The sequence below is a fragment of the Etheostoma cragini genome, chromosome 9 (genome assembly GCF_013103735.1).
Source record: "Etheostoma cragini isolate CJK2018 chromosome 9, CSU_Ecrag_1.0, whole genome shotgun sequence".
In the NCBI taxonomy this organism is placed as follows: Eukaryota; Metazoa; Chordata; class Actinopteri; order Perciformes; family Percidae; genus Etheostoma; species Etheostoma cragini.
Window position 1 is genome coordinate 25165399 of NC_048415.1, and position 27109 is coordinate 25192507.

The following is a 27109-nucleotide window of genomic DNA, read 5'->3' on the forward strand; positions in this document are numbered from 1 at the left end:
TTGGAATAGTTGTCGAAACCGTTTACTCAAAACCACAAATGTCAACCTCAGGGTGGTGTCAGAGAAAAAATCAGAGGATGAGCAAAGTCAGTAGGCTACAATGTCTTTGCACCATGAATGTCTGTACAAAATGTCACCACCTACCGACATTGGCTTCCCTAGAGCCACACGCCCCTAGCTAAGAACTAGTCTATATCCACAAAGTTCCACTTCCAGGATTGCTCCGTTGCCACCGGAAAACCAAAACAAGTTCCTTCCTGAGGCTATTTTGCAGCAGCAGCCCCGCCCAAGATGATTCTGATTGGTTTAAAGAAATACCAAGAAACCAGTGCACATTTTTCCCCCCTCCTGGAATGCTGTCTGGACTAGTCAGACCCTCATCCCCAAGACTGTGGAGGAAGGTCTGGCAAAGCTAAAAACCGATGTGGGCTTTTAAAGGCTAATAATCGTGCTACGATTTTACAGGTAAGGTCTCTGTAAGGACGTTCCTGCCTTGGTTGTTGTTTCCGTTACCAATGGCATCAGACAAATATTTGTTCAATACTTAACTTGACACTCATTTTCCCTCTAAATGATGCAACAGAATCAGACTGCTTTTGTTTCCAGTTGGCCAATCACACATTTGCGAAACTCAGTGAAAACCCGCTCAACCAGTCAGTGTGGATAATTCAGTCAACTAAATCATGTCATATTAATTAGACTTTACGCAAAAGTAAAGAGGAACCCAATCCCTAAAGAAAAAATCAGTGATGGCTGAATTCCATTTAACTGCTCCAGTACTGGTATTGTGCAAGCTGGCTCAATGACATCACTCCTTGGGACATTTAAATAGAGTTGAGTTGAATAGGGAGCTTACGCCTCTAATGTATTTCTTCTGTGGTAGTGTAAGTCTTCATGTAGCACCATCTACCTCTACTGTGTTCATGATTATTATTTTTCACCAATAAGTGACCTTTCCTCCCTCCAGATTTTATGAGAGTCACTTTGAGGATTGTCCAATATAAAGGTAATGAATTAGTCAATAAATGAATTAATTCAGGACAGGGCCGGGACAGTAATAATTCAAATTATTTTTAATAGTAATGATCCAAACTAGCCATGTCCACTTTTGTGCCAGCATTAATTAGACAGTTGATTAAAAAAAAAACACATTGAAGTGGTTTTGAAATAGTATTGAGGAAAAGTTGACATATTCCAGTCTGTGATTATCCATCAACATCCATTCATTTAATTTTAGTTGATATAATTCCTAATTTCCAAACCTTAGGTATAATTTCCTATAAATAAGGTTTATTGACCACAAATTCTAAAAATAACTGTAAAACTAAAATTAATAACGTGTTAAGTAGCGTAGACAAACATTGAAAACAAAGTGATGATAAAATGGATAATATTCCATTTTGATGGGAAAACAACACAAGGTTTATGTACAGCATTAATTTATTCTCTGGTATGATTAATACATATTGTTGTATGTTGTGTTTGAACGTGCCTGACCACAAACTAAGAATAAAGTTCTTTTTTTGTTTTTTTTTGGAGAGATATCACACTGTTTTTGCTTAATATGGTCAAATATTTCATTCCAAATGTTTGCTTGGCTCCCTGCCAAAATGATTTCACTTGTTGCTTTCAGAGAAGTATTTCGCCTGACTGCTGTCTGTGCAGCTAGAAGGCGTGGCACAGTCTTAGCTTCTGTCTTAGTATTTAAAGGGAGGTCCGAACTAAAAGTTGCAAACCACACAGACACAGCGAACAGAAGAGTTCTTCCTCCAGTCTGCATCGTCTCATTTTGTCTGCTGTTCAACTGAGTGAGTTTGAATCAGTTTCACTTGCAGCTCTGTCTATACACAGCCAGATAGTTAGGCCTTTGATTTCTTACTTCACGTTGTTAACAATTTTACTCACGTTCAAACTTGTCTCCTGAGCAGAGTTCCCCTAGGATTTCATGTCAAAGTACTTCACCTGATTTGTAGTAAAAAGGAGACATCCTGACTCTGCTGTCATGTCAAGATCATGCACATAATAGTCCAAGAGTTTGCCGAGTGTCCTTTCATGCATGGCTTTACCTGTGGATCTCTCTCTTGAATGGATTTACATTCTTTACTCACGACTGCATGAGGCAGCCATGACAGATGTGTATTTGTTTTGCATGGCACTATTTGACTGGAAGGGATCCTTTCCTCACAAAATGTAAAATATCATATGTGGCTCCTAGCAACATAGAGATGTCCGACATCTGCCACATTTTTATCTTAAAGAGTGTAGCAAGCCAGATTAATCAAGCAATGTTGTGAGACGATGGAAACGAGACGGACATTTACAGGATTTGGCTCGGGGAGAAACACAAATACAAAGACAGTGTTTGTGTGTAGAATTGAAACCTATGAAGGCTTTAATTCTGACGTTATCAGTTTGGTTCCGCGTTGTAGTTCAACTATGAGTTAGACCCAAGGCAACGGGTCATGATTGTAGCCGAGGGATGTTTACTGGATTACCACCCTCCTCGAGGAAGAAGTATGAAAATGGATTATCAGTACTCTGTATTTGCTTCTAATGTCATGGGAGTCATGGGTACTTGATCTAGATCTGTATGCATAATTCACTTGCACATGCATGGGCTTATATAGCATGTATTAGCCCAGACATGTGCCCTGGTCCAGAGGGACCCAGAGAAAGCCTGCACTGAGTAGTTACAATATAACACAGCGGATGATGAAGAGATGACAATCTCATATCATAGCAGCTTCATCTGTCGGGCACAGATCTAATATGTTGCTATCACTGCTGTGCAGCTGGTTGAAGGTTACCGTACCACCTTATCTCACTGGGTTAGTTTACAGTGCAGTGCAAACATTATGTCAAACATATTATTGGAGGCATTGGTAAATAAGTGTGTTGTTGTGTATGTGGGTGGGTGTGTGTGCTCCATTTTGGGATTTAAGATGCCCTGATAGCAGACTGTAATCTCAACCATATGGAGCACAATTCCAAGCAATCTTTTTCCTCTTTTTATTGGCACTGACACAGGTGCTGTGGTGGATTTCATTTTGGCTTAGAAACCCCTTGTGGGTGCCCCCTGCAGTAAACTTTCACAACCCACTGAGGCTTCCAAGTTATAAATTATTGTGGGGGTGAAAATGCATCAGTGATGGGGCTAAAACAGCTAGTTACCTGCTAGCAGCATGGGATGGAACGTTGGTCAGTTGGCCTGCCACTTTGATCCAGATTGACAAATCTCAACTACTTAATGGATTGCTATGAAGCTGTTTACAGACATTCATGGTCCCCAGAGGATGAATCCTGCTGACTTTGCAGATCCATCGACTTTTAGGTTCTAGCGCTACCGTTTATTGAAGGATATGTGCCGATATTCCTGTCCCCCTCAAGGTGAATCACCAATTACCTGCCAAAGTAATGGAAATCCCATCAGCCTCAGCTTCATTTTGTGCTGATTAACCAATGTTTGCACGCTAATGCGCTAAACTAACATGTTGAACATAGTGAATGCCGGCTGCAAACCTCTCTCACAAAGCTAGCATGGCCTCTTAGTCGCCCATCTCTACGTCACTACAACACATAAAGTCACTGTTCCATCTGGTTCATTGAATGCAAATGGGAGAAAATATACTGTATTTTACTAAGTAACATTTTAGCTGCTGAGCTGTTAAACCAAGTGTTGCTGTTGCCTTTTCTGTGAGAGAAGACTCTGCTTAAAGCTTTCGCCTAATGCATATATACAGTGTTAGTTAGCATGTTTAATCAGTTGTTTTCTTAAGCTGTTTACCCTTCTCTGTCAGTCAGCAGTAAATGTAAATGACTCACAATCCTGTTTGTCTTGGATTTATTGTACTCTTGCGCGCTGTCTCAGTGTCATTGGAATGTGAATAAGGAGTGAACTGACTGTCTGCCTTGCATGGCCTCATCTGAGCCTGTTTGGTTACTACATAACTGTCCCTGTTGCCACAGAATGTAAAGTGTGTGTTTTCAGCAGTGTTGTAGCATTTCTTGGATTTCTTGGATGCCAGTCAAATTAGAGTGAGGGGAGCAGATGATAGGCGAATGAGTAGAGGGGGGAAATTAGAGTGAAATAGGATGGATTTAAGTTCATGCACTGTTCGATTCCTTAGCTCTCAGAGAAATGGGACTCTAAAGCATTGTGTTTTGATTATTATAAAAATAAGTGAAACTGTTTTCATAGGGGGGGGTGTCAGCAGCTCAGTCAGTAGGGAGTTGGGTTGGGTACTGGAGGGTCGTGGTTCAAGTCCCCATACGGACCAAAGTATGGCGGTGGACTGGGCACTGCCAAGGTGCTCATGAGCAAGGCATCAAACCCCCAACTGCTCGGGGCGCCCTTCCATCGGAGCACAAACCTTTGGGAAATTTTCACTGACTTAATAAATCAGATTGTGATTTAGCTAATTGATCAGCTCCTGATGTGTCCTGAAGGTATCACTGATGTAAGGGATAATGAAATGAAAAATGCAAGCTAGTCGCACGGTTTATTCTCTGTTTAGAAGCAATATCAGGGAATCAAAATAGTATTTATGTCATATTCTTACTGCAAGAAAAAGCTTTTTCGTGCAAAGACATGATTGCATTCCCTCTGCAATCGGCTACATCATCAAAATATCGGTACAGTAATTTCAGTATGTATTTTCAGTATAAGTGTTTCATGTATTTGACTGTACCTTAAAGCCCTAAATGAACAGAAGAAATACGGGATATATATCACTATGTATGTATTCTTCCCTTCAGTTATAAAACCATAGCTTATCTATGTTTCTTTAGATAAATTAGTGATTCACAACACATACGTAATTGTTAATAATGAATCATCCAGTGTCACATGTTTGTGATCAAACAGTCACTAAACAATAATTTCAAGGTGCTCTGCCACACAAAAAGGTTTTTACTTACTTGCAGCCTCTCATTGGCTAGCTGTTAGCTAATCAAAGTCAAGCAGCTTAGCTGGTATTAATGAGAACTGGCCCAAAAGTCTTCCAGCTGGCTTTATATACCACGCTGGAATGGCGTGAAACAAGGTAACCAAGGCATTTTTCCCACAAAATGTCCAAAGAAAAGAGTCCATGGTAGAACTTCAGGCATTAACACAAAGTCATGAAATACATTTGGCAGGGCACCTTTAACACATTGTTTTTGGTCATGTGGTAAACTTTACACAAAAATGTATTATAGCACCTTGTGTAGTTTATCGGGGGCCATCCGTGGAGCAACAAGCTCCCTATCTTTTGCCAACGAGTAGGAGAAATGGTTGGTTTTAATTTGAATGACAATTGCAAAGCAGGTGATCTTGTGAGTGTTAAAAATGGACCCGCATATGATTTGGTAAGGACTTCTGTGTCGTGTTCAAGGCAAAGCACCAATTTCTGCTTCTTTGTGTTTTACCTCTGTGTCCTCAGGATGCCTGTCGAGACGCGATCAATCAGAGGCAGCTCTGGGGTGGGTCGGTTTCCAGCTGTCACTCTCGCATTTGGGGAAGACAGAGAGGACGAGAAGGAAGAACCAGAGGAAAACAATTCTGTGACAGAAAATGCATGTCGGAGGTGGCTGCGGAAGGTCTGCCCGTGCTGCTGCCGCAAGCCAAATGAGGACGACCACACCTTGGTCACAGGGACTGATGATAAGGAGCACGGGACAAATGGCGAGAAGCCTGAGACTGGTGACAGCGAGCTTGATGGTAACTGGCAGCTCAGAGAGCTCACAATTGTGTCAGTTATCAACCAGTGTTAGGGATGCACCAAATCCAGATTTTTGGGGTTTGGACGAATTCCGAATCAAATAGTTAAGATTCTACCAAATCCAAATATCGAATCCTCCTCCCATCCTCAGTACCACAGCAACCACATTAATGACGTAAACAACGTCCATTGCTGGGACTGTCCTTCCTTCGCCCTACCTGAAGTTGCTGCCTTTTGGCGGATCTCTGTAGATTTCTTCATGCACAACTCAAATTCTGTCAGATGTTTCATATTCAAATGTTGTAACCGTGGCGATGTTGTGTATTGTTTAGGGTCCTCGCCACCACAAGACAAATGGGCATTACTAATTGAACACGTGGCTCGTCTTGAGTCGCCTTCTTTGGACTGAAAGTACTGCCAAACACTTTTCCTGCTCACGAGTTCCATTTTCACTTTCTCACAGCCTGCTGCATCGAACGAACCACCTACGTAAACACCTTCCCGTAATCAGCGGTGGCGTCATTACCTCGACCAGCGTAGCACGCCGTATGCAAGCGTAGGGTTTGGTTCGGTGGAAAAAAATTCTGAGGATAGGCAGAAATCCACCACCCGTCAAAAAGCCCAATATTCGGCCACATCTGAAGCTGAATCCTGGATCGGGTGCATTCCTAACCAAAGTCAATGCCGGCCACGAGAAAGACTTCACCCTCATGTGTTTGTTGTTGTTTTCGCAGAACTTCTCCTTAAGGTGCGATCAGTAGACCTGATGAAAAGCAAATCAGGGGGGAACCGCACAGAGCACCACACAAACCTCTACCAAAGTGATGACTTTGTTATTCGCCGAGGACAAAATTTCCAGATGTGGATTACGCTGTCTCGACCCTTTGACCCCAGCACTGACAAACTTCACCTCCAACTTAATACAGGTTGGTTTGACTCCATGACAGAAGTAGTGTAGAGCTTTCTGAAAGGGAATTTAAGCACTGTATTTCAGCTCCATACAACCCTGTGAAGTGTTGCCAGTGTTAATGCTTCTAAATAGACACCAGAATAACATTATAAAATAGAGACTTTCAAAACAACTATGATTCCATAGGTGACATCAATGCACATTGAAATTAAGGATCCACATTTCTCGCCTCTGAGGCCAAGTGTGAACCTGGATCCAGCCTGATCCCCGGTGATACGCTGTGCAGGGCTGCACCTGATAATTAAGACCCCCCTCTATCGGGGCAGTCATGGGAAGGAGAAGAAGGTGATGAGCCGAGGGCCGTGGGAGGAATGGAAAGATGGATCAGAAGTTTTCTGCTTGTGTGTGTGGAGCTGTTCAGATTGTTTTACTGCGTGGGATAGAAAGACTTATTGAGAGAAAGAAAGAGAGAGAGGGAGAGAGAGAGGGAGGGAGAGCGGGAGGGATAGAGAGAAGGAGGGAGAGAGCAAGCAAGAAAGAGAGGGAGGGAGAGAGAGGGGAGGGATAGATAGAGAGGGAGAGAGAGAGAGAGAAAGGGAGGGAGGGATAGAGAGAGAGTGAGTGAGTGAGAGAGAGGGAAGGAGAGAGAGAGGGGGAGGGAGGAAAAGAGTGAGAGAGAGCGAGAGAGAGAGAGAGGCAGCGATGGAGAGAGAGAGAAAAAAAGAAAGAGAGATTTTCACGACAGTTCCTATTGCTATGGTAACAGTCCTGGTTGCTATGCTCAAGGGATAGAGCTTTCCCGACTGGACCAGACCAACTGTCTCTGCTCCCTCTCCCATTGTGTTGCGTACTGGAAGGCAGAGAGGATCCTACAATCGTAGTTGAAGCTTGACGAGATTAATTACAACGTCTCTTTTACAGAAGGACTGCGAATATATATCAGAATTATAATTCTTTTACCCTCATGACCATATTCAGTGTTTCAAGTGTTAACCTATTAGGTCCACAATTCAATGTATAATCAGCCAAAGTACACATTTTTTCAAATACGCTGCACTTTCACCACAGAAATCGCTGATTTCCGCTCAAAATAAATGCGGGCCTTGCGTGATTTCATAATCCCTGCATTTTCAATGCAGAAAAATCACAAATATCTTAGCAGAAAGTTGTAAAAAGGTTGCCTTTACTTCACACGAGAGCAGCCATTGTCCCTGTTGCCATGGGAATGTTATGAAGTGACATAATTACGCGACAGGACAAATCCAGTCTGTTTTTCATCCGTAAAACCGTAATTTTTGCAAGTTCCTGCAATTTCATTGCATAAAATTGGATAAATATCCTACATGTCATTGCATATTTTGATGAAATGTGCCACATAATCAAGAATTTTTGTCCGCAACTATCACAAAAAAGGACTAAACAATTTGATGGTATGACAAAAACAATATAACACTGACCATGAATGATCCAATAGTTTAAAAAAAGCCATCTCCCACACCAGCAACAAGCAGGACTCATAGCAAGCTGCACATAATGATCATTTTTTGTCTTTTGAAAACCCTGCCACCACTCTCCAAATGGTGGATATTTCATTTTTAAATGAAATGGGGCCATTCCTCTGGTCATATCTCAGTTCAAACCGTTTTCAACCAAGCTCACAGATCCCTGTACTCAGTCCAGTCCCTGTATTCTGAGACATACCGCACGGCATGACAAAACAATTCATTTAAAATTCAAGTGAAAGTCAATGACAGTCCCTATCGGCTCAGAGAGGCTGCACGTTCATAAAACCTCACAGAATGATGACGTGGGGCCAATTGAACGCTGACAGTCGCTTTCCTCACAGTCTCACCTGTTGCTGGGCTGAACATGTAAAAGTGTTGTTCAAGGGGGGGTAAAGGCCCTGGAGTCAGTAGACAGAAAAGGATGGATCCCGCTTGGGAGTAGACTGTATTGCTTCTTAGATAATGAGATATGTTGGCTGCGAAGTTGACATTTCACAGTGGAATTATTAGGCCCCATCAATGCAGGGGGCTGCCGCATTATGTGAGTTGTTTTGCTGGGGCCCCCGTGCGTTGGCGCCCCCTGTGGCTCCTTGCAGAGCTTTATCCGTAGCGGCCTGGTGTTTCAACTTGAGCGCTGGTGTGTGCGTCGAGTCAGTCGGCATGCGTGTGTGTGTGTGTGTGTGTGTGTGTGTGTGGGAGTGTAGGGTAGAGAGAGAAGTGAGAGAGTGATGGCGATAAGCTTCAGAGCGAGTACTGACTCTAAAGTCGTAGTGAGAGAAACTAAGCGTCTCTCTTGTGCTCTCTGCCCAAGGTGAGACATCTTCAGCAGGAAAAGTTGATTTTGTGTTGTTTATGGAGAAGAAGAACCGAGAAATGAAGCGGAGAGACATGTAGTCACATTTTTTGAGAAGTGCACGTCAGGCTACGCCGACGGCACAGAGGGATCTGTGAGGGTATGCCGTCGATTCGACGCAGAAGCATAAAACGGCCTTAAGGCTTCGTCCTCTTTTGTTCATGATATTTCCAAAATGCTTAGAAAATGTCATTGAAATGTGGAATGGAAATTATTTTAATATTGCTTATACAAATGTAGAATTTTAGCCTGATTCAGATGTAGGACAGGAAGTCACCAACAAAAATGTCTTGGCAGGAGTAATGCATTGGCTTGAATGTTTCTCATGGCAGTTTTATTACTTTCTTTGGAGGCAGCTCCAGGTTCTTATTACCTCACACAATCAGTAGTGACTCTGCCCAAATAACCAGCTCAGGTGATCACAGCTCGCATGGTGACTCGGTTCTGTAAAGACATTTGTACACACAGCAACAACAACAAAAATCTGCAGGGGCTGTAGTTTTACACACTGAGTTTGGGTGGAAAGCTCTTGTAGCTGGATGCGATGTGGGACATTGTGAGTTTCTTTATTATAGCTTTCGTTTCTCTCTTTAAACCCATGATGCAGAAGCCCTACAGTCACAGTAAAGTTCCTATATCTGTTCATATAACTAACAAACAGCAAACTGCTGCCAAAGATTGATTTTCTAGTAGAGCTACACTCAGATCAAAATGTGACCTGATGACATGCTGTGTGTGTGTGTGTGTGTGTGTGTGTGTGTATGGGTGTGTGTGTGTGTGTGTGTGTGTTTGTGTGTGTGTGTGTGTGTGTGTGTGTGTGGGTGGGTGTGTGCGTGTGTGTGTCTGCTTTTGATTCTTTCAGTAGAGCTACACTGAGATCAAAATCGGTCCTGATGACATGCTGTGTGTGCGTACGTGCGTGTATGTGTGCGTACGTGGGTGCGTGTTTGCTTGCGTGCATGTGTGTGTGTGTGTGTGTGTGTGTGTGTGTGTGTGTGTCTGCTTGTGATTTTCTACTAGAGCTACACTGAGATCAAAATATGTCCTGATGACATACTGTATGTGTGTGTGTGTGTGTGTGTGTGTGTGTATCTGCATAGTTTCTATTGGGTTTCTGTTTATTCAAACACACTAAAGTAGGAATGCAGGTGTGGCTAAGACGGATGGCGATGGTGTAATAGTAGCGACGTGCTATATCTCCTCTCCCTTTCTCAGGGCCACTGCCATCGGTGTCTAAGGGAACCCTTGTAATTATTCCTTTGGTGGAGGAGTTGGAGGACAGTCGTTGGGAGGCTGCTGTTGTGAAACAGGATAACAAACGGATTATGCTGTCAGTGAATTCGCCCCCCACGGCGCCCATTGGCCGTTATCAACTCACAGTGGAAACCAGCTGCGCAAACGGCCAGGCCGTTTCCAACCATGACCCGGCCAATGACATCTACCTGTTGTTCAACCCCTGGTGTGAAGGTAAACACAGGATAACAAAGAAAGCATCCAAGACACATATGAGGAAGATATTGTTGCTGTCAGGTGAAATCTTATGTGTCCAAAAGTGTTAATGCTTATTGGAAAACATGGTTTTGAGCGATTTACCTGAGTCAAAGTCAGATGAAGTCACCTTGTCACTGTTTCAATTTTTGTAAAAACCCACAAACAGACACAAAGGGTCACTAGTAGGTTTCTGCCTAACAGCAACAATACATCTAGTTCATATACTGCAAAGGGTGGTCAAAATATCAGAAACACCTTACAATACAGTCAAATGGCCATATAGTAAAGGTAAATAATGTATTTTAGTAAGGCTAGCTGTTTCCCCGTTTTCTTTAAGCTTAGCTAAGCGGCTGGTGCTGTTGCCTAATACTTAACACACAGGCAGTAATTGTAATTGTAATTTATTAACAGCGACATTGCACAAAAAACATTAAATGTTATGTACCAGGTTTGGGCAAATTGCCAGTTTCTGCCCGTAGTCTCTAGGCAGGTATATGGCACAACACAGACAAAGTATTTACGGTATAAAATACAGTCATACAAATCTATAGACATTATTGTCTCGAGCTAAAACTATACCCCGTCCCCCATAAACACAGTCATTTAGCACATCCATTCACTGGTGGTATTATTCCCTCACGTCAAGTGTATGTTTTAAAACGTCAAACTATGTCTTTAAGAAAAAAAAAAAAAAGAAACAAAAAGTGATATTCCCATTTTTACACCATACCCTCTGAAACACTTGATAGGACAATTTCAGCTGGCCCTTGTCTAGTCAATTTACAAGCTTTTCATCTAGACATGGCCACAAATCTGTTCACTAACATTTCTCAAAACAATTGTCACTAGATTTTCACAGACTGAGACACATTTAGAAAGTTAAAAGGACATGCAGTTTTTGTAATTAACCAAAATTCACATAAAAGTTCAATTTTCAAAATGAGAAGTTGTTATTTTCCGGAATTATTTTTTAAATGTTCGTACTTGTTCTCTGTCAGATGATGCAGTGTTCATGGATTCAGAGAGCGAAAGGCAGGAATATGTCCTGAATGATATTGGACGAACCTATTACGGTACAGAGAATCAAATTGGAGATCGGACATGGAACTATGGACAGGTGGGTGGTTTGTGTGATCTTTCAGTGTTTGCTGTAAAGGTTTGAGCAGTGGATAGAAACTGAGTGGCTCTCGCCACCCTCCCTGTGTTTTCTCTGTTTTGGTTTCAGTTTGATGATGGGATTCTAGCCGCTTGTCTCTTTGTCCTGGAAAAGAGTGGAACTCCTCCGTCTGGTTGGGGAGACCCGGTTAATGTGGTGCGAGTCATCTCAGCAATGGTGAGACTGACTTTACTATTTCTTCACCTGATCTACCTACCTCAAAGGTCCTATGACATGGTGCTCTTTGGATGCTTTTATATAGTCCTTAATACCTTAATGGTCCCTAATACAGGATCTGAAGTCTCTTTTATATAGACCTTAGTGGTCTCCTAAAACTGTATTTGAAGTCTCCTTTATATAGACCTTAGTGGTCCCCTAATACAGTATCTGAATACTGTATCTCATTTTCTCAAAGGTAGAGCAGGAGACCCAGGGCTCGGTTTTTTGTAATAACTTTGGTGATTCTCTGACATTTCAGCATTAGACATCATCAGGTCAAACTTTTAAAGTTGTCCTATACTTTGATTGTGCAGACCTTTGCCAAGGCATGCACTATCTCGCAGCTAACATTTGCCTTGAAGGGGCCTTAATGTAAAAATTCCAAGCCAGGGCTTTTATTTATTTGTACTACTGCAGACGTTTGGTGTCATTTCTGGCATTATTAAGGGGATAATTTACAAGATATTGAGTTCCATGTTGTTGTTTGGCTCGAGGTGATGGTACCAAGGACCCTAGGGTGAAATTACGCCAAACCCTCACTTTATGTAAATGAAGACCCGCTTATTTAAACTGTTACTTTGTTCATGTTCCTGTCAGAGAAGAAAGCATAATCTTGATCTACAAGGGATGGAGTTCTTTTGCAGTGTATAGCCTCAAACTCAGAAGTATAAAAAAGGAACAACACTTTCTGTTTTTATCCAGATCAATTCCCCTGATGACAGTGGTGTCCTGGAGGGAAACTGGTCAGGAGACTATTCTGCTGGAACTTGTCCAACAGTGTGGAGTGGGAGTGTGGAAATCTTGAAGCAGTACCATAAAAACAACGGGAGCCCTGTTAAGTATGGCCAGTGCTGGGTCTTTGCTTGCGTAGTCACTGCAGGTTAGCTGATTGCATCCCATGTTTCCAAGACATGCTTGTACAGTATATGTGTAAATGTCCCCGAGGTATTGACGACTGGTTCTCTCAACTCTGTGTTCTGTTCAGTTTTACGGTGTTTGGGCATTCCCAGTCGAACTGTAACCAACTTCAGCTCAGCTCACGACACAGACATCTCCTTGACAACAGATGTATACCTGGACGAGAACCTGGAGCCTATAGATTACCTCAACGCTGACTCTATCTGGTATGTCCTGTCACCATCATTGTGATGCGGCCTTATCGTGGCGTGTTTTGCTCTCTAGTTTATGAAGCCTGACCTTTGAGTTTTTCTCTGAAGGAACTTCCATGTGTGGAACGACTGCTGGATGGCTCGTCCAGACTTGCCCCCAGGATATGGGGGCTGGCAAGCTGTCGATGCCACGCCTCAGGAGACCAGCCAGGGCACCTACCGCTGTGGCCCTGCTTCTCTCGCTGCTGTGATCAATGGTCAAGTCTACCTCAAACATGACACTCCGTTTGTGTTCGCAGAGGTTTGTGGAATATATAGTTTACTTCAGTCGGACTGACGGTCTCCCCAAGTTGCTCAAAAAACGTCCTTAGAACACATCGAAACGACGCCGACTGGAGCGTGCATTGTGCGCGTGCGCTGGACATACAGTAATTCATTTACATAATAGCAGGCAGTGTTAATCTGTATTAGAGCCCTAACAATATGTCGGAGGGCTGATATTAGGCATTTCCCAATCTATCGGTTACGGCATTAATATTGGCCGATACATTTTATAATTTAGTTTTTTTAAATATTCATTCATCAGAATCCTTTATAATGACAAATACATGATTCTGATGAATTAATATTTAAAAAATAAAATAAAAACGGTCAACCATGTTATGAGTGTTGGTGTTGAATAGTCTGTCCACCAGAGAGCGCTCTATAATGTCCCTGTTGGCAACACAGATTTTTTTTTTTTGTTATTGTGTTTTTGTGTAAAAGACTATAAATTTAATGTCTTAAGTTTATATATATTTTATTCATCAGAACTTTAATATATTTAGATTATTTGTGACAACAGAACAAATAATATTCATATGATTTTAATGAGAACTCATAAATAACTGCAAATAACTGTTAGGGAAATCTGTTTATGTTTTGTTACGCGAAATATCGGCCGATATATCCGAATATCTGATTTTTAAATAACCAAATATTGGTATCGGTCTTACATCCATTATCGGTCGGGCTGTAACCTGTATAGTTGCCCAAAAAGGAAAACCGGCAGCTGATTGGATGAAAACGTCACGTGGGTCTGGCTTCTCCAAAATTTCAAAACCAGACCATCACGCCGGCTCTTTTGGAATACGATCTCATAATTCATGAAAATGGTTCACCAAAACGTGTTCCTGAAAACTTTTTAAGGAGAAATAGGCCGTGCAGCTGCTGAATCTGTCTTCATTTCAGATCGGCAAAGGTCAGTTTAAAAGATTTTCTTCAAATTTTGAGAGACTCTAGTCACGCTCATCCCACTCATCATATCTGAGTTAACACTCCACCAATCAGCTTGGTCATTGAGTCCGATTGCCGCCTCCCGTTTATCAGGTGGGTGTGTCACGGCCTTTAAGAGCACAGTTGTAGGGCTTGCAAAGAATGGTCGGAATTTATGCTTAAGGAAAACCCTTTGAAACACAGTTTTTCCTCACATAGTTGACCTACAGGAGCAATTGATTTTCAGGTGTTTTGTATTGATGCGTTATGTGGGCTCTGTGGGTGAACCATTAACCATTCTGCACACATCAAATGATCTACGCCGCTTCCAATCTAAACCGGTCTTTGCTGTCTGACTCCCTTCTTATCGGCACACTTTCAGGTGAACAGTGATAAAATCTACTGGCAGAGAAACATAGATGGGACCTTCACTCAAATCTTCAGTGAGAAACAGGTCGTGGGCCACTTCATCAGCACAAAGGCTGTCGGCACTGATGAACGCAATGATATCACACACCTTTACAAATACCCTGAAGGTATCACCAAACAAAATGCATACACTAAAATGTTCATTTAAAGGAACTCAGAGTATGGAAAACCACTGTCAAACATCTTTGATCAATGTATGTTGTATTGAATTAACTCAACATTTTGAATCATTCCCCAGGTACCGAGGAGGAACGCATTGCTGTGGAAACAGCTTGTAGCTATGGCTCGAAAGCACAGGCATATTCCTCTCCCACGGCGAAGGATGTTACTATAGAAGTGACCATGGATGGTGACGGGCCTAAAATGGGAAGAGATGCAGAGCTGACCATCGTGTTGCGAAACAGCAGCTCGGAGAAACGCGGGCTCACTCTGAATAGCCAGGTGGCGGTCATGTACTACACCGGTGTCAACAAGGCCACAGTCAGAAAGGACAGGACAGATGTGGAAATCCTGCCCAATGAGGGTGAGTGGAGCTTCTTACCCAGGGAGGGTTTGGCCCCCAGTGTTTTCTCAGGGTTTGAAAAGAAGTGCATCTGCGATTGTCTTTCCCTGGTAGAAACTTCTGCAAAAGGCAAAGACTAGTCACAAGGAACAGCCTTTTCAGTCCACTGCGTCCACTGGCATTTAAGAAATACGAGATAGATAGATTGACATCCCTCTGTCTGTGGTTAGCTTAGCCTAGCATATGGGCTGCAAACTGCACCTGCCAGACCTCTAAAGCTACTGTAATTAATTTAAACTTTACTGCAGTCAGGAAATAGTTAAATGCATACACTGCGGATTTCATAGTGGTAAAAAAAACTATTTGTGAGCCTTAGAGGCGCAGGTTGGCTGATTTTGTTACCTTTGGACAGAGCCAGGCTAGCTGTTTCCCCGTTTGCAGTCTTTGTGCTAAGCTAAGCTAACTTGCTGGTGGTGGTAGCTTTACATTTACCAGACAGATATAAGAGAGGTATCGTATTCTCATCTAACTCGCAGCGAGAAATCAAATATGTCCAAACTATTGCTTATATCCAAACTTTCAACACACTTTGCCTACATGTTCTATCTACAGTAAAGCATTTGGAGTGGATTCTGGAGTACAAAGACTACAAGGACCAACTGATAGACCAGGCCGCCCTAATGCTGACGCTGTCAAGCAGGGTCAGAGAAACACAGCAGGTCCTAGCTACTCAGTTCAGTTTCCGGCTCAGGACCCCAGACCTAGTCATAAAGGTAAGATAGACAATTCATTCATTCATTTAATTGTGAAAATATTACTGCTAAGAAGATTAAAATGTGAATCCTGATCTGGTCTTGTTGTTCTCTCACACAGCCGATCGGGGAGGCCGTGGTAGGGGAGAAGATGGCCGTAGAGATTTCATTCACCAACCCACTGCCACAGGTGCTGAAAGCAGTGGAATTCCACGCTGAAGGACTTGGCCTCCTAACAGCTCGAAAGATTCGTTATGGGTGAGCAGTGAAAACTTGATTTATTTTGTGCTCAGTTTTTTTTCTAAGCTACCTTGTCTATCTTTCGCTTCCGTGATTTGTGATTGCCACTGTCATTTCCTGTCCTCAGAGATATTGGCAGTCGCGCCTCAGTGTCTTTGATTGAGAACTTCGTCCCCACCCTGTCCGGGCCGAGGAAATTACTGGCTTCATTACACTGCAAACAGCTCACACAGGTTCATGGTGTGGCCGACATCACTGTGACGGAAAAAAGCAACGGCACTCTATAGCGATTGGAAAATTGAGGCACTTTTTACACTGAATGTTATACATTTTGTGTCATCGATATTAAAAGTTGGAGTCCAGATTTACAAAAGTATAACACTACAGTGCTGCTCTATTTTGCAGGAGAATTTGCAAATGACCACAGATGGTGTTTGTGGGAGAGAACATTTTATGTTCTGTTAAAACCAGTATTAGCTAACACAAAACTCGCAATTTTTTTTAGAGGCACTTTAGGACAAAATTTTAGACAAAAAAGATGAGAAAGAAGGGAGAGAGAAGGCACGCTCTACCAGGTGAGCTACCCAGGCACACCAACTCAAGACACGTTAAAGGACAATCCCGATCAATTCCAACACGTAGCTCTGTTGTTTGTTAATTCGGAGTGCTGTCAGTAGAGAGAAAAACTAACCAATCGGTGCTACCTACACCGTGTAATCCTCTTGCTAGAGTTAGTACCCGACAGGCTTAAACAGGGCAAGTTTTGAATGTGTTTTTAGCCTCTTAAAATGTTCAAAATATCATTAAAAGTGCCTAGCCGTGCCCAGTTGGTGCAGAGGCTGGACTATGTGGCAGCTTTAATGAAAGAAGTGTACAATGGTAAAGACAGGCTCTCCGTGGAGATCCTGTTTTGTATTTATAAATGTGATTTATTTTGTTTAGTTTGCTATGTGTTGACAGAAGTATTGTGTTATTTAATATTAAAATATTAAAACCAAAAAAATATTCAAAATGTTTCCTGTAGTCTGCTGAATTATTGTGACATTAAAGGCAGGAATATTTGACTTTGAGATGTTTTAACATTAATTCGAAGTACCCCAGCCTGCCTATGGTCCCCCAGTGGCTAGAAATGGTGACAGGTGTAAACCGAGCTCTGGGTATCGTGCTCTGCCTTTGAGAAAATGAAAGCTCAGATGGGCCGGTCTGGAATCTTCCCCTTATGACGTCATAACCGTGAATGTAATTTATGAGAACTGAGATTCAGCCAGTGTCTGGTAGAGAGTAGCTGTGGTTTAAGCCACATTTCCTGAAATTTACTCAACACAAGTTAACAAATGTGTTCTTCATTAGCTGGCTTAATACATGTCTTGCCCGCTTTTTAATGTACTGTATGTAAAACAAGTAAGGTCCTGAGCTAATGCCAGTTCTTCGGTTAGGTTTTTGAGGTTTTATCAGAAAGATGAGTACAGAGCTGTTAACATTAATGGGATTTTAGATGGGATTGACCTTTATTGCCAAGACAGATAGTGGAGGGTTTCCACAAGGGATCTCATGCTGCTTTCATGAAGTGGAATCTGGGAGGGCTCAAATCAGATTTTCCTATTTTCTTGTACCCACCTCAAAATTGGTTAAGACGGGAAAGCAATCAATGATTGCGTTTGTCTGACTCATTACCTGACAGTGGCAGGGCTTAAGAGATGCAGTGCAATTCCATCATACGGTGCCTGGAAATAACACTCAGACACAAATTGGGCTTGAAAGTCAAAATGTCTCCATGAAGCATCCAGCGTCCTCTGCCATTTCTAAGCTTTCGTAGAAGTCCCAAATATAGTGCACAAGCTGTTGCAAATTCTGACTGCAGAAGTGGCAACAAGCCATGTAAAAAATAGTTTTTGATATTCACACTGTTGGAAGTTTGTAACAAGCAAAGTTTACTGGTGTTTAATTTGTTTTTCCTACTCTGGGGTGGGGAATATCCTGTTCTGCCTTTTTTACCCCCGCAAACAGTATAATTCCAAACAGATATGGAAGAATCCATTTAATCCCTTCAATTAGATGCTCCAGTTATTTGTTTACAATGGGGGGTTAATATATGGAGCACATACGATTTCCATAATTATGTCAACAATGGAGGGCTGCAGTGTGTGCCCCCATTTCAAACCAGCCTCCAGTCCACAAAGTATTTTCACTGAGTTCCTTTCATCATTCCTTCGTCACTTTTTTGCTGTGCCATGATGCTAAATGGGCATAATGTGAAGTACAAGGTAATGCAGGGAGCCTTTAACATTGTATTTCTTAGAAATAAACAATGGATAAAGACTCTTTAAACGGATCAAATGTAAAGTTCTTCACTGTCAAAGTGGCACAAAAATAGGGGGTGTATGTGGGTGTGTGGGTGTGTAGGTGTGTGTGGGTGTGTATGTTTGTGTGGGTGTGTGGCCTGGCGGCAATCCCGGCCTGTTCCCAATATTCTTTTCAGTATTTTGAATACAGCCTATATGTATACGGTGTGTCACTTACATACTTGCGCAACAAATTCGTATTATAACTTAAACCTACGTTTTCTTGCTTCAGTCTCACTGAGTAGTTTTGTTTGACGTAACCACCTGTTTAAAACTGCGACCATAATTCAGGTGAAAATAAGTTTCCCCTTATTCCAGATTGACAATGCAATTTAGTTTGTATGGGGACATCATTTTTAGGAAACAGGGTTAGTTCTACAGTTCAGAGATGGATATCCCCAATGATTCTGTCGTTATCACATAATATGGTCGCTCCGGGCTAGGACTTGGGTACAGTAGACTGAGATATAGACCTTTAAATTCAGACTTAAAAAAAAATGGCTTCTCAGTGAGCTTGAAGATGGTGACACTATCTATCCCAACCAAATATTCTGAAAACAGAAAGAGTCAAAGTGATATTTTAAAAATAGGGTACCTAACTCCGACAAGAAGACTCATTTAATGAACACTCGAGACAACATAAATCTTAGAGTGACTAAGTTGCTTCAAATCCTTAGCCTGATGTGCTTTGTGCCAGAATGTTGGGGATCAATATTGCAATATGCTCTTTACTGATCAAATGTTTGCACACTTAGTCAGACAACAACACGTTTGCCTCGACTGTGATGGCTTTGTAATCAATAAAGCCCCTGGAGGGTTTGAGGTTTTCTTCGTCACGACTAACGTGGGTGCGCGTGCTTTTCTGTGTGTGTGTGGCCACTGTTTGTGATAATTATTGAATTTTACCTGAGCTGAAGTCCCAGAACATGAGGTGTGAACTGTCTGGATTCACATGCGAAAGTCTCTAAAAGGGTGTGATGTCTGCGGGGCTGACGTAAACACTGCTGCAATGATGCATATAATACACCCAACCATCTCCTGTAGGTCTGTCAGCACTGCACAGAGAACAGAAGAAGGGTTGATGCCCATGTGCCCATCATGTTTGCCTTTTCTAAAAAAAATCTTCCTGAACCCATTAGCAAAAAAAGTTACATTACAACATGTAATGGACTGTACATAGAAGCTCAGTATAACTTTGTCAGTAAAAATCTATCCATCCATCCATCCCTCTATCTTCATCCCCTTATCCAGTGTCAGGTCACGGGGGCAGCAGCTCCAGCAGGGGACCCCAAACGTCCCTTTCCCGAGCCACATCAACCAGCTCCGACTGGAGGATCCCGAGGCGTTCCCAGGCCAGGTTGGAGATGAAATCCCTCCACCTAGTCCTGGGTCTTCCCCGGGTCCTCCACCCAGCTGAGCGTACCTGGAACACGTCTAAATATTGTCAAATCCTGGCTGACGCAGTCTCACTGTGCCCAGAGCAGTGTAACTGAGATCATGGGGTCTAATAGGCCCATGCAGTCTTTGATTGTAATGATCCAAAACAAGTTAAAGTAGCATTCCACACGGAGTCTCTCAGCTGATTGAAAGTCAACAAGGCTGCGTCTATTTCTTTAGTTATGGAATAATGGCGTAAAACGACTAATCAATATTTATTTTATAAAAGGAAATTGGATTGAAATTAACTAACAGAGGATTCTCAGCTGATTTCAGCTCCTCATTTAGCGGTCTGGCTGCAACTTTTGCAGACTGTGCGCTACCTGCTGATAATAAATCAAGTGAAGTTTGAACAAATTTAAAAGAATCATATACACATGAGCATGAAATTAGAATGTAATGAAACCTGACAATCAGAAGACTGCAATTATTCTTATGTGTGAGATCACGTTATGTACCACAGTCCCAACTTCTCATGGGGATGGGGATGGGGGTGGGGTTGGGGGTGGTGGTGGGGGGGGTCAGGTGCGTCATCACCCCAAATGGCATCTGCGTATTCATGCAAAGCAAATTACTTTTCTGTACACTTGTCTGGAGGAGCTGCTTTTGTTTGGGGGCTTTTTCTCTCCCGCTGCCTACCTCCGTGTGCTAAATTAACATAACCAGGTCAAAAGTAATCAGCAAATGCAAAATAGTCTCAGGATGGCATCAGTAAGTGACAGGTGAGTGACACAAGTGACACGTTAAAGTAGGGCACAGAAAAATCGTTCCTGAGTCCTTATTTTCTTATTTGTGTTGAGGGAATACTGGCAAATGTGGATGCACTGGCAGGACTCTTTCTTAATATTTCTTAGTTCTCTACGTTCGTGATTGAGGATTAGCTGTAAAGCCCTGTGTGAGCCTCCTTATTATTTTAAAGGGGACATAGAAAAACTCACTTTCAGTGCTTGGGCACATACATTGGGTGCACATACTGTATATTTGGGTATCTGGAGCAAGATTAGAAAACATGGGATTTAACAAGCCTTTCAGAGTGATCTCCTCTTCCTATGTCACATGCAAAATTATTAAAATATTTGCCAACGTGTGCCGTATTTTTCTCGCAAGCCAATCGGAGCCATCTGGGCTTTTTGGGCAGGGGGCTTAAAGAGACTGCCGGTAAATAATGGGCTTCAGATGTAGTGAATTCAGATATATTGGACATTAAAGTGGAGCTGGGCAATGCATCGATATGAGACTAAATATTGTCTTACATTTTGGATGTTGTTACTGGAGACAGAATACCATACTGAAGCAAATTGCTGATTTTCATTCCTTTTTGTTTATCGTACATGAAAATTGGTATGTTATAAAATCCCTGTTCCGGTGACTTTTGATCAACCATGATGGCCCAAGCAAGGTTAGCAGATGGAAGATGAGCAGACAAAATAATTAAACGAGTGAAAAACAAATGATGATGAACAACCATGTAAGATAATAAAATCTATTGTTGTCTGGTATTCTACTATCCTTGATCTTTCTATCTCTGCTGGTCACTCTCCTTCCCACAGATCATCTGTCTTACAACATAAAATGAAAATATATATATGTATATATATATATATGTGCGGAGTGTAAACAGTGGCCCTGTAGGGTGCAGCAGACGTGTGGCTCAGGCAGTAATAAAGTGGAACAAAAGGCTGTTACCCGTAACTGTTACCCTCGACACTCAACACTCAATCTGCACCATTAGAAAAATAACAGGTTGCCAAATCTCTGTTTTGATTGAATAACAGAAAACCACACAGCAAATCAATAGCACGGACAGGAATTGTAGTACTCCATCCATACGGTGTTATTGTTGGCTTTGAATGGGAAAAAAATAAAATATTAATGAAACGGACAACAGCAGCAATATTATAGTGTCAGGCTTTGTTTGTCAAACCCAGTGCCTGGAAACCTGATCCTACTCACTATTTTATTATTCATGTATCTGTGGCCACGGCAAGTTCAGTCTAAATTTTAAACTATAATCCCTATGAAACAGAGCTTTAGAGCACTATATTAGAGGAGCAGCTTGCTTGAGCTCTCAAATAAAAATTACCCATTGAACCTCAGCCCATGGAAATTGTCTCCTGACAGGAGAGATGACTTTCTATGAAGTGCTAAATCCCAGGTGTTCCAAACTCTGATGGCAATACACAGATGTGAAAAAGCTCATTTTTCATGCAACATATGACGTTCCTGGAGATGGTATGGTCTTGTTGAATTGAGGTACAGCTTAGTAATGTGAAATGTAGTTCCATTGCTCTTGGAAAACCTGTTTTGTAGATTAAATCCCTTGTCGGACAAGAAGCGTTCTGTCTGTTTTTCAGCCACCACTTCTACAGGTGTGAAATGTAGGAACAGGTGGGCCTTTAATTCAGATGCTGCTGAACGGAAACATGACATTATGAGGATGAATAAAGAAGCACTCCAGGTATTTTTTAATTTAAGCTTCACTTGTTACTGTAATTCCTTTGTAACACACGGCCTCTCATTTCTTTGGAGCAGTAGTTGGCGCAGAAAACAAAGTAACACTGATTCATTAGAAAGATTTTGTTCCAAGAACACACTCCATTATCCAATCAAAAGGTTGTGTGCCAGAAGTCTAAATGTTTGAATGCCAAAATCTGACTTTTCTAGTCAGACGTGTGGCTTTTTATCCTGCCATAGACATTACTTGTCTAAAATCTTGAGTGGTTTAAGGGTCAACAATCAATCTGCATCAACTGTCATGTCTTAAGGTCAGAAAATGCCCATCTGGTCTGACAGATATTTTTTTGGGCACGACATTGTCAGTCTGTCGGCCCACCACTTTGGTCCAGGCTGAACCATCCCAATAAACAGAGGGAGTGCTATGACATTTGATATTTGGACATTCATGGCGCCCAAAGGACAAATCCTACTGACTTTGGTGGAAATCGTCCAGGATGAATTGTGATACTGTCCCTTAATGTTTTCCATCAATAGGACACAATTGTAATGTTGGGTTGGTTTATGAGCGCCGGATAGCTCAGTTGGTAGAGTGGGCGCCCATATACAGTATCTAGTTTACTCCTCAACGCAGTGGGCCCAGGTTTGACTCTGACCTGTGGCTCTTTACTGCATGACATTTCCCCTCTCTGTCCCCTTTCATGTCTTCAGCTGTCCTATCAAAATAAAGGTTTAAAATATCCCAAAATCATTGAAAAAAAGTCAGTTTATGACCAAAACACCTGAACTATTAACCTTTCCATCAGCTTTTAGTTGTGCTTTATGTTTAGTGCTAAATAGTAAATGTTAGCATGCCAACACGCTAAAATAAGATGGTGAGCAAGCTTAAGCCTGCAAGGACTTTTTTTTCTTCTTTTTACCACTCGAGGGCAGCAGAGACAGGTTGGGATTGATGTAGATATGGCGTGCTTGTTAGCAAAAAGGTGCTTATAATTTACACTTCCAACAGATTCCAGATAAATGTAGATCTCTTATGACAAAGATCCCTACAGAGATAGACCACATGATTAATCCACTGATTTGTCTCTCATCTGAACACCGGCCAATCACATTCTACTATGGCCAACCTCCATCCTACCATAGAGACAGAGCTCACATACAAGTCTCGCCCCCACAAAGGGCCGGCAGCTAGTTGAAACTACATTAAACAACATTAATTTTGCACCTTTTGTCTAACAGAGAGGAATAAGTAGCTGTCAGTATGCTAATGTTAGTTATAAAACCATGATACTATAGCTTTTTGATGTATCCACACTCCGTATTCAGTCAATAAGTATCATACTATCTGATAGGAGGAATATTTAAGCATGTAGGTTTTCAACTGTATTTGATCTATTCTAAAGATCTGCCACAGAAGATTTAGTTTGAGCCAACACGACCTCACAGCTGAGAATTGATTGGTGTGTGTAAAACTAGTCTCACAAATCAGGAGTTGTTTCAAAGGCAACCAGATTTCACGGAAAATCGATTAATTAACCGGTGCAGGAACCAGAAGACTATAAGACACGCAGTTAGTCTGATGTTCAGAGAGACACATTGCGTACACACTTGTGTGTGTGAGTGTGTGTGTACCCACGGTTATCTTCCTTGTTCAATAATTGAATGAAGCTGCATTTAATCTAAATTCATTGGACTTCTCATATGCGTGGTCTCCTCTGTGGTCTAGTGTCAGTATTTACTTGTGTTGAAGGGGAGTGCAAGGACGGGTGGTGTCCACCAGATTGTGTTGTGGTGGTCTGGGTCTCAAAAGTCCAGGGCTGATTTTTTCTTACACATACAGTAAGTCCTGCACTGGTCTCGTGAGACAGGTATGGCTGCACCCTGGAGCGTCCCATGTCATGTCGTCCCGTCTCATGCTGTCTCGTCTCATGCCGAGATGTGTCCAACGGTAAATTCAGAAGGTCAAAAATACAAAAATCGTGGAAAAACATTTCAGATGGAGTCACAGTAACAATTTATAATCAAGTTTGTTGCAATCACTTGAAAAAAAAACGTTAGAAATCACTGTTAAAGTAACAATTTTACCATACACATAGTTTGCTCATTTCTTAATGTTATTGCTTTGTTGTTACCTGATATTAATGTAGCTTTGGATGAAAACCTGCATCAGTGACAACTACTACTTAAGGGTCTGCAGACAACAAGAATACAAAAATAAACATGTTACACTCTTTCCCAGACTCCTTTTTAATTTTACAATCTATATTGTTGTCACACTTCACTGGGACATTACTTTAAATACAACTGCTTATCAGCATGGCATGAGACGGGAGAAGCTCCAAGTTGCAGCCACATAGAAGGATTTCTTTTAGTTTGCCTATAATCTGCATTTATTTTAGAAACGGACATCCATTTTTAAATATTAAAAAAATATATGTATATGTATTTCAAGTATTTGATTCATTCAAGAGTAGTGTTAGAACTATTTTATTCTAGATGCGAGCTTTTAGGATTTTTTTTTAGTTTGCCTATAATCTGAATTTATTTTGTAGGCAGACACATATTTGTTAAGGATTTTATTCATAGCAAGATAGTCGATGCGAGTTTATTTTATATCAGATGCAAGCTTTTATATTGAAAAGTAGAAGATAGAGGATGGCACCAGGTGGGAATGCATGAGACGGGACGGCACGACATGGGACGCTCCAGGCTGCAGTTGTTCACTCTTTGGTCTTGTTTTGACATATTGAACATGTAGAGTCACGAGATAAATGAGGTCTTTGACCAGTAACAAATGTTTTCAAGAAACACAAGTGTCATGGGGAAGACAAGATGGATGTCTCCACCACTTCACCGATAACGGCGAAAAGCATCTGTCTGGCGAACACAATCTGCAAGTTTACTCAAAGTCCTAAAGAGTTGCAAGGTTTAGTTCGAAAACACTAGTCTGCATTTTCCCTGAAGTCCTGAAGTGCAATTTTACAGAAAGTTGAAAAAAGTTGTGGTCCCAAATGGGAAAAGTGGTTGTCAGTAATTATCAAGTTAAACAGAAACGATGGAGAAAGTCGTGTTTGAGTGACCTTTCGTGGTCGAGAGTATTCAGGTTCTCTGCAGGCAATTAGCATGTTTGAGTGTTAGGGTTAATGAGGAACTCTGTGAGATAAATGGGATGTTTTTTTATTTTTTTACATTGACCTCAAAGAGAGTGATCTGCAGGATGCTGTTCGCTACATCCACGGTTTTGCATCTGAGGATAAACTACACCACCATAAAAATGATTGTTGCACGCTGTTTTGAATACCATTTAAAGAGGGGCTGCTGTGTCTTATTTATAACTCTTACATACTTTGGTGTGGTAGAATGCACAGTAGGAAATAATAACCTTTCACAACCTCAGGAATAATCTTGCTTTCAGCTGTAATATACTGTCAGTTTTCTATTGAAACAGCTCATTAAATGTGACTTTGATTTTACCTTTATGCGCAGAAAGCGAGCAGTGGGACCTTACGCTTTCAAAAGCATATTGAATTATCCTCAGGGGTTGTGTTTGTATTGTTTTCTCCAAATGACTTGTGTTTTTATGTAGCTTATCACCTTGGAAACACAGGCTGTCTTGTCCGGTGTGCAGCAGCGACATTTGAATCTCATCTGCGAAAAAACGAGTGTGTACGAGTGTGTGGACTCTCCAGTCCTCGAGGACCTCATCTGTGTTTAAGGCTCACCAGATATTTGCCACAATAACAATAACATTACTGTCACCATGTTGGAGCAATGCAAACGCAAACCAGGGGGATGTGAACCGCTTCCAATTTTTCTTTTTTGTAAGTCTCCTGCAGAGCCCAGAAACAATGTCAATTGCCGAGTGGAGCAATTTGTTTTCTATTTGCAGGTCTACCTGGGTGTCTGCACACGTTACCTGAACCAGTCTATTCATCTCATTCTCGGCTGACCTTTGTAAGAAATGCCTCCAAATTGACTTTTGTCTGTTTTAGGGGGGAGTAAGTGATGAGGGAGGGGAGGGGGGCCACTTATATCCTCCTCCTTGACTCAGAAGTCGGTCTCCATTGTTGCAGCTGGATATGGCGAAGCACGTATGACAGTTGTCTAATGTGAGTCACATCTTTCAGAGCTGTTTAGGGAAAGCCTTTTCACAGGCACAAAATGTGTATTCACACTCACAGCAATCGTTGCATTTAAACCACTGTTATTAAATGGGGCCAGTGGGAGAAAAACAACACCACCACCACATGAGACAGAAAAATATCCTATAGGGGCCGCGCAGCTGCCAACGACAAAAAAAGAAGAAAGAAAGCTGTTTCATTCTGGATGGTCTCAAGAGAAAGAACTTTCTTAAAACAAAAGCCACTTAATGTGATGTGTTGTATTCACTGTCAGAAGTAGAGATGGGAAATCTGATAATGGGAGCCGTTGCAAAGTTCGGCTGAGATGTTGCAACAAACAAAGAAATAACTAAATGCTTGGAAAGCTCCTTTGCATCAAGTACAAGCACAAGTGTTCCAACCCGCACGACCACATAGGGCGGTTGTTTCTAGTCTCTAATACGACCCACAGGAGCAATTCCTTAATAAGCATCTCTAGTGGCGGCAGCAGATCAAAACTACTCGTAACTAGGCCTAAATGTAACGGTTTCAAATGTGGTTAATGTTGCAAAAAGGTTGCAGATTGGTTAGGTTTAGGCAACAAACATACTTGTTGTCACTCCCCCATGTGAGTTGAGTGAAGATGTGAGTCGTGCA

At 41.8% G+C, this 27109-nt stretch overlaps 1 protein-coding gene across 1 annotated transcript; it reads left to right on the plus strand.

Moving 5' to 3' along the window:
* The first annotated feature begins 1671 nt into the window (after positions 1-1671).
* On the plus strand, positions 1672-16974 carry LOC117950150 (protein-glutamine gamma-glutamyltransferase K-like). Its single transcript, XM_034880921.1, has 14 exons — positions 1672-1808; positions 5421-5698; positions 6434-6625; positions 10183-10434; positions 11457-11575; positions 11684-11791; positions 12536-12713; positions 12819-12957; positions 13051-13243; positions 14579-14732; positions 14864-15148; positions 15740-15900; positions 16001-16137; positions 16247-16974. Exons 2-14 carry the CDS (start codon positions 5422-5424, stop codon positions 16404-16406), a joined length of 2355 nt encoding a protein of 784 aa, XP_034736812.1. The 5' UTR covers positions 1672-1808; position 5421; the 3' UTR covers positions 16407-16974.
* The last annotated feature ends 10135 nt before the right edge of the window (positions 16975-27109 follow it).

Coding starts and splice junctions, on each gene's coding strand:
- LOC117950150 (XM_034880921.1), top strand. CDS start 5,422: ATGCCTGTCGAGACGCGATCAATCAGAGGCAGCTCTGGGGTGGGTCGG. Junction 13,244..14,578: donor CTCCGTTTGTGTTCGCAGAG/GTTTGTGGAATA, acceptor GCACACTTTCAG/GTGAACAGTGATAAAATCTA. Junction 15,901..16,000: donor CCCCAGACCTAGTCATAAAG/GTAAGATAGACA, acceptor TCTCTCACACAG/CCGATCGGGGAGGCCGTGGT.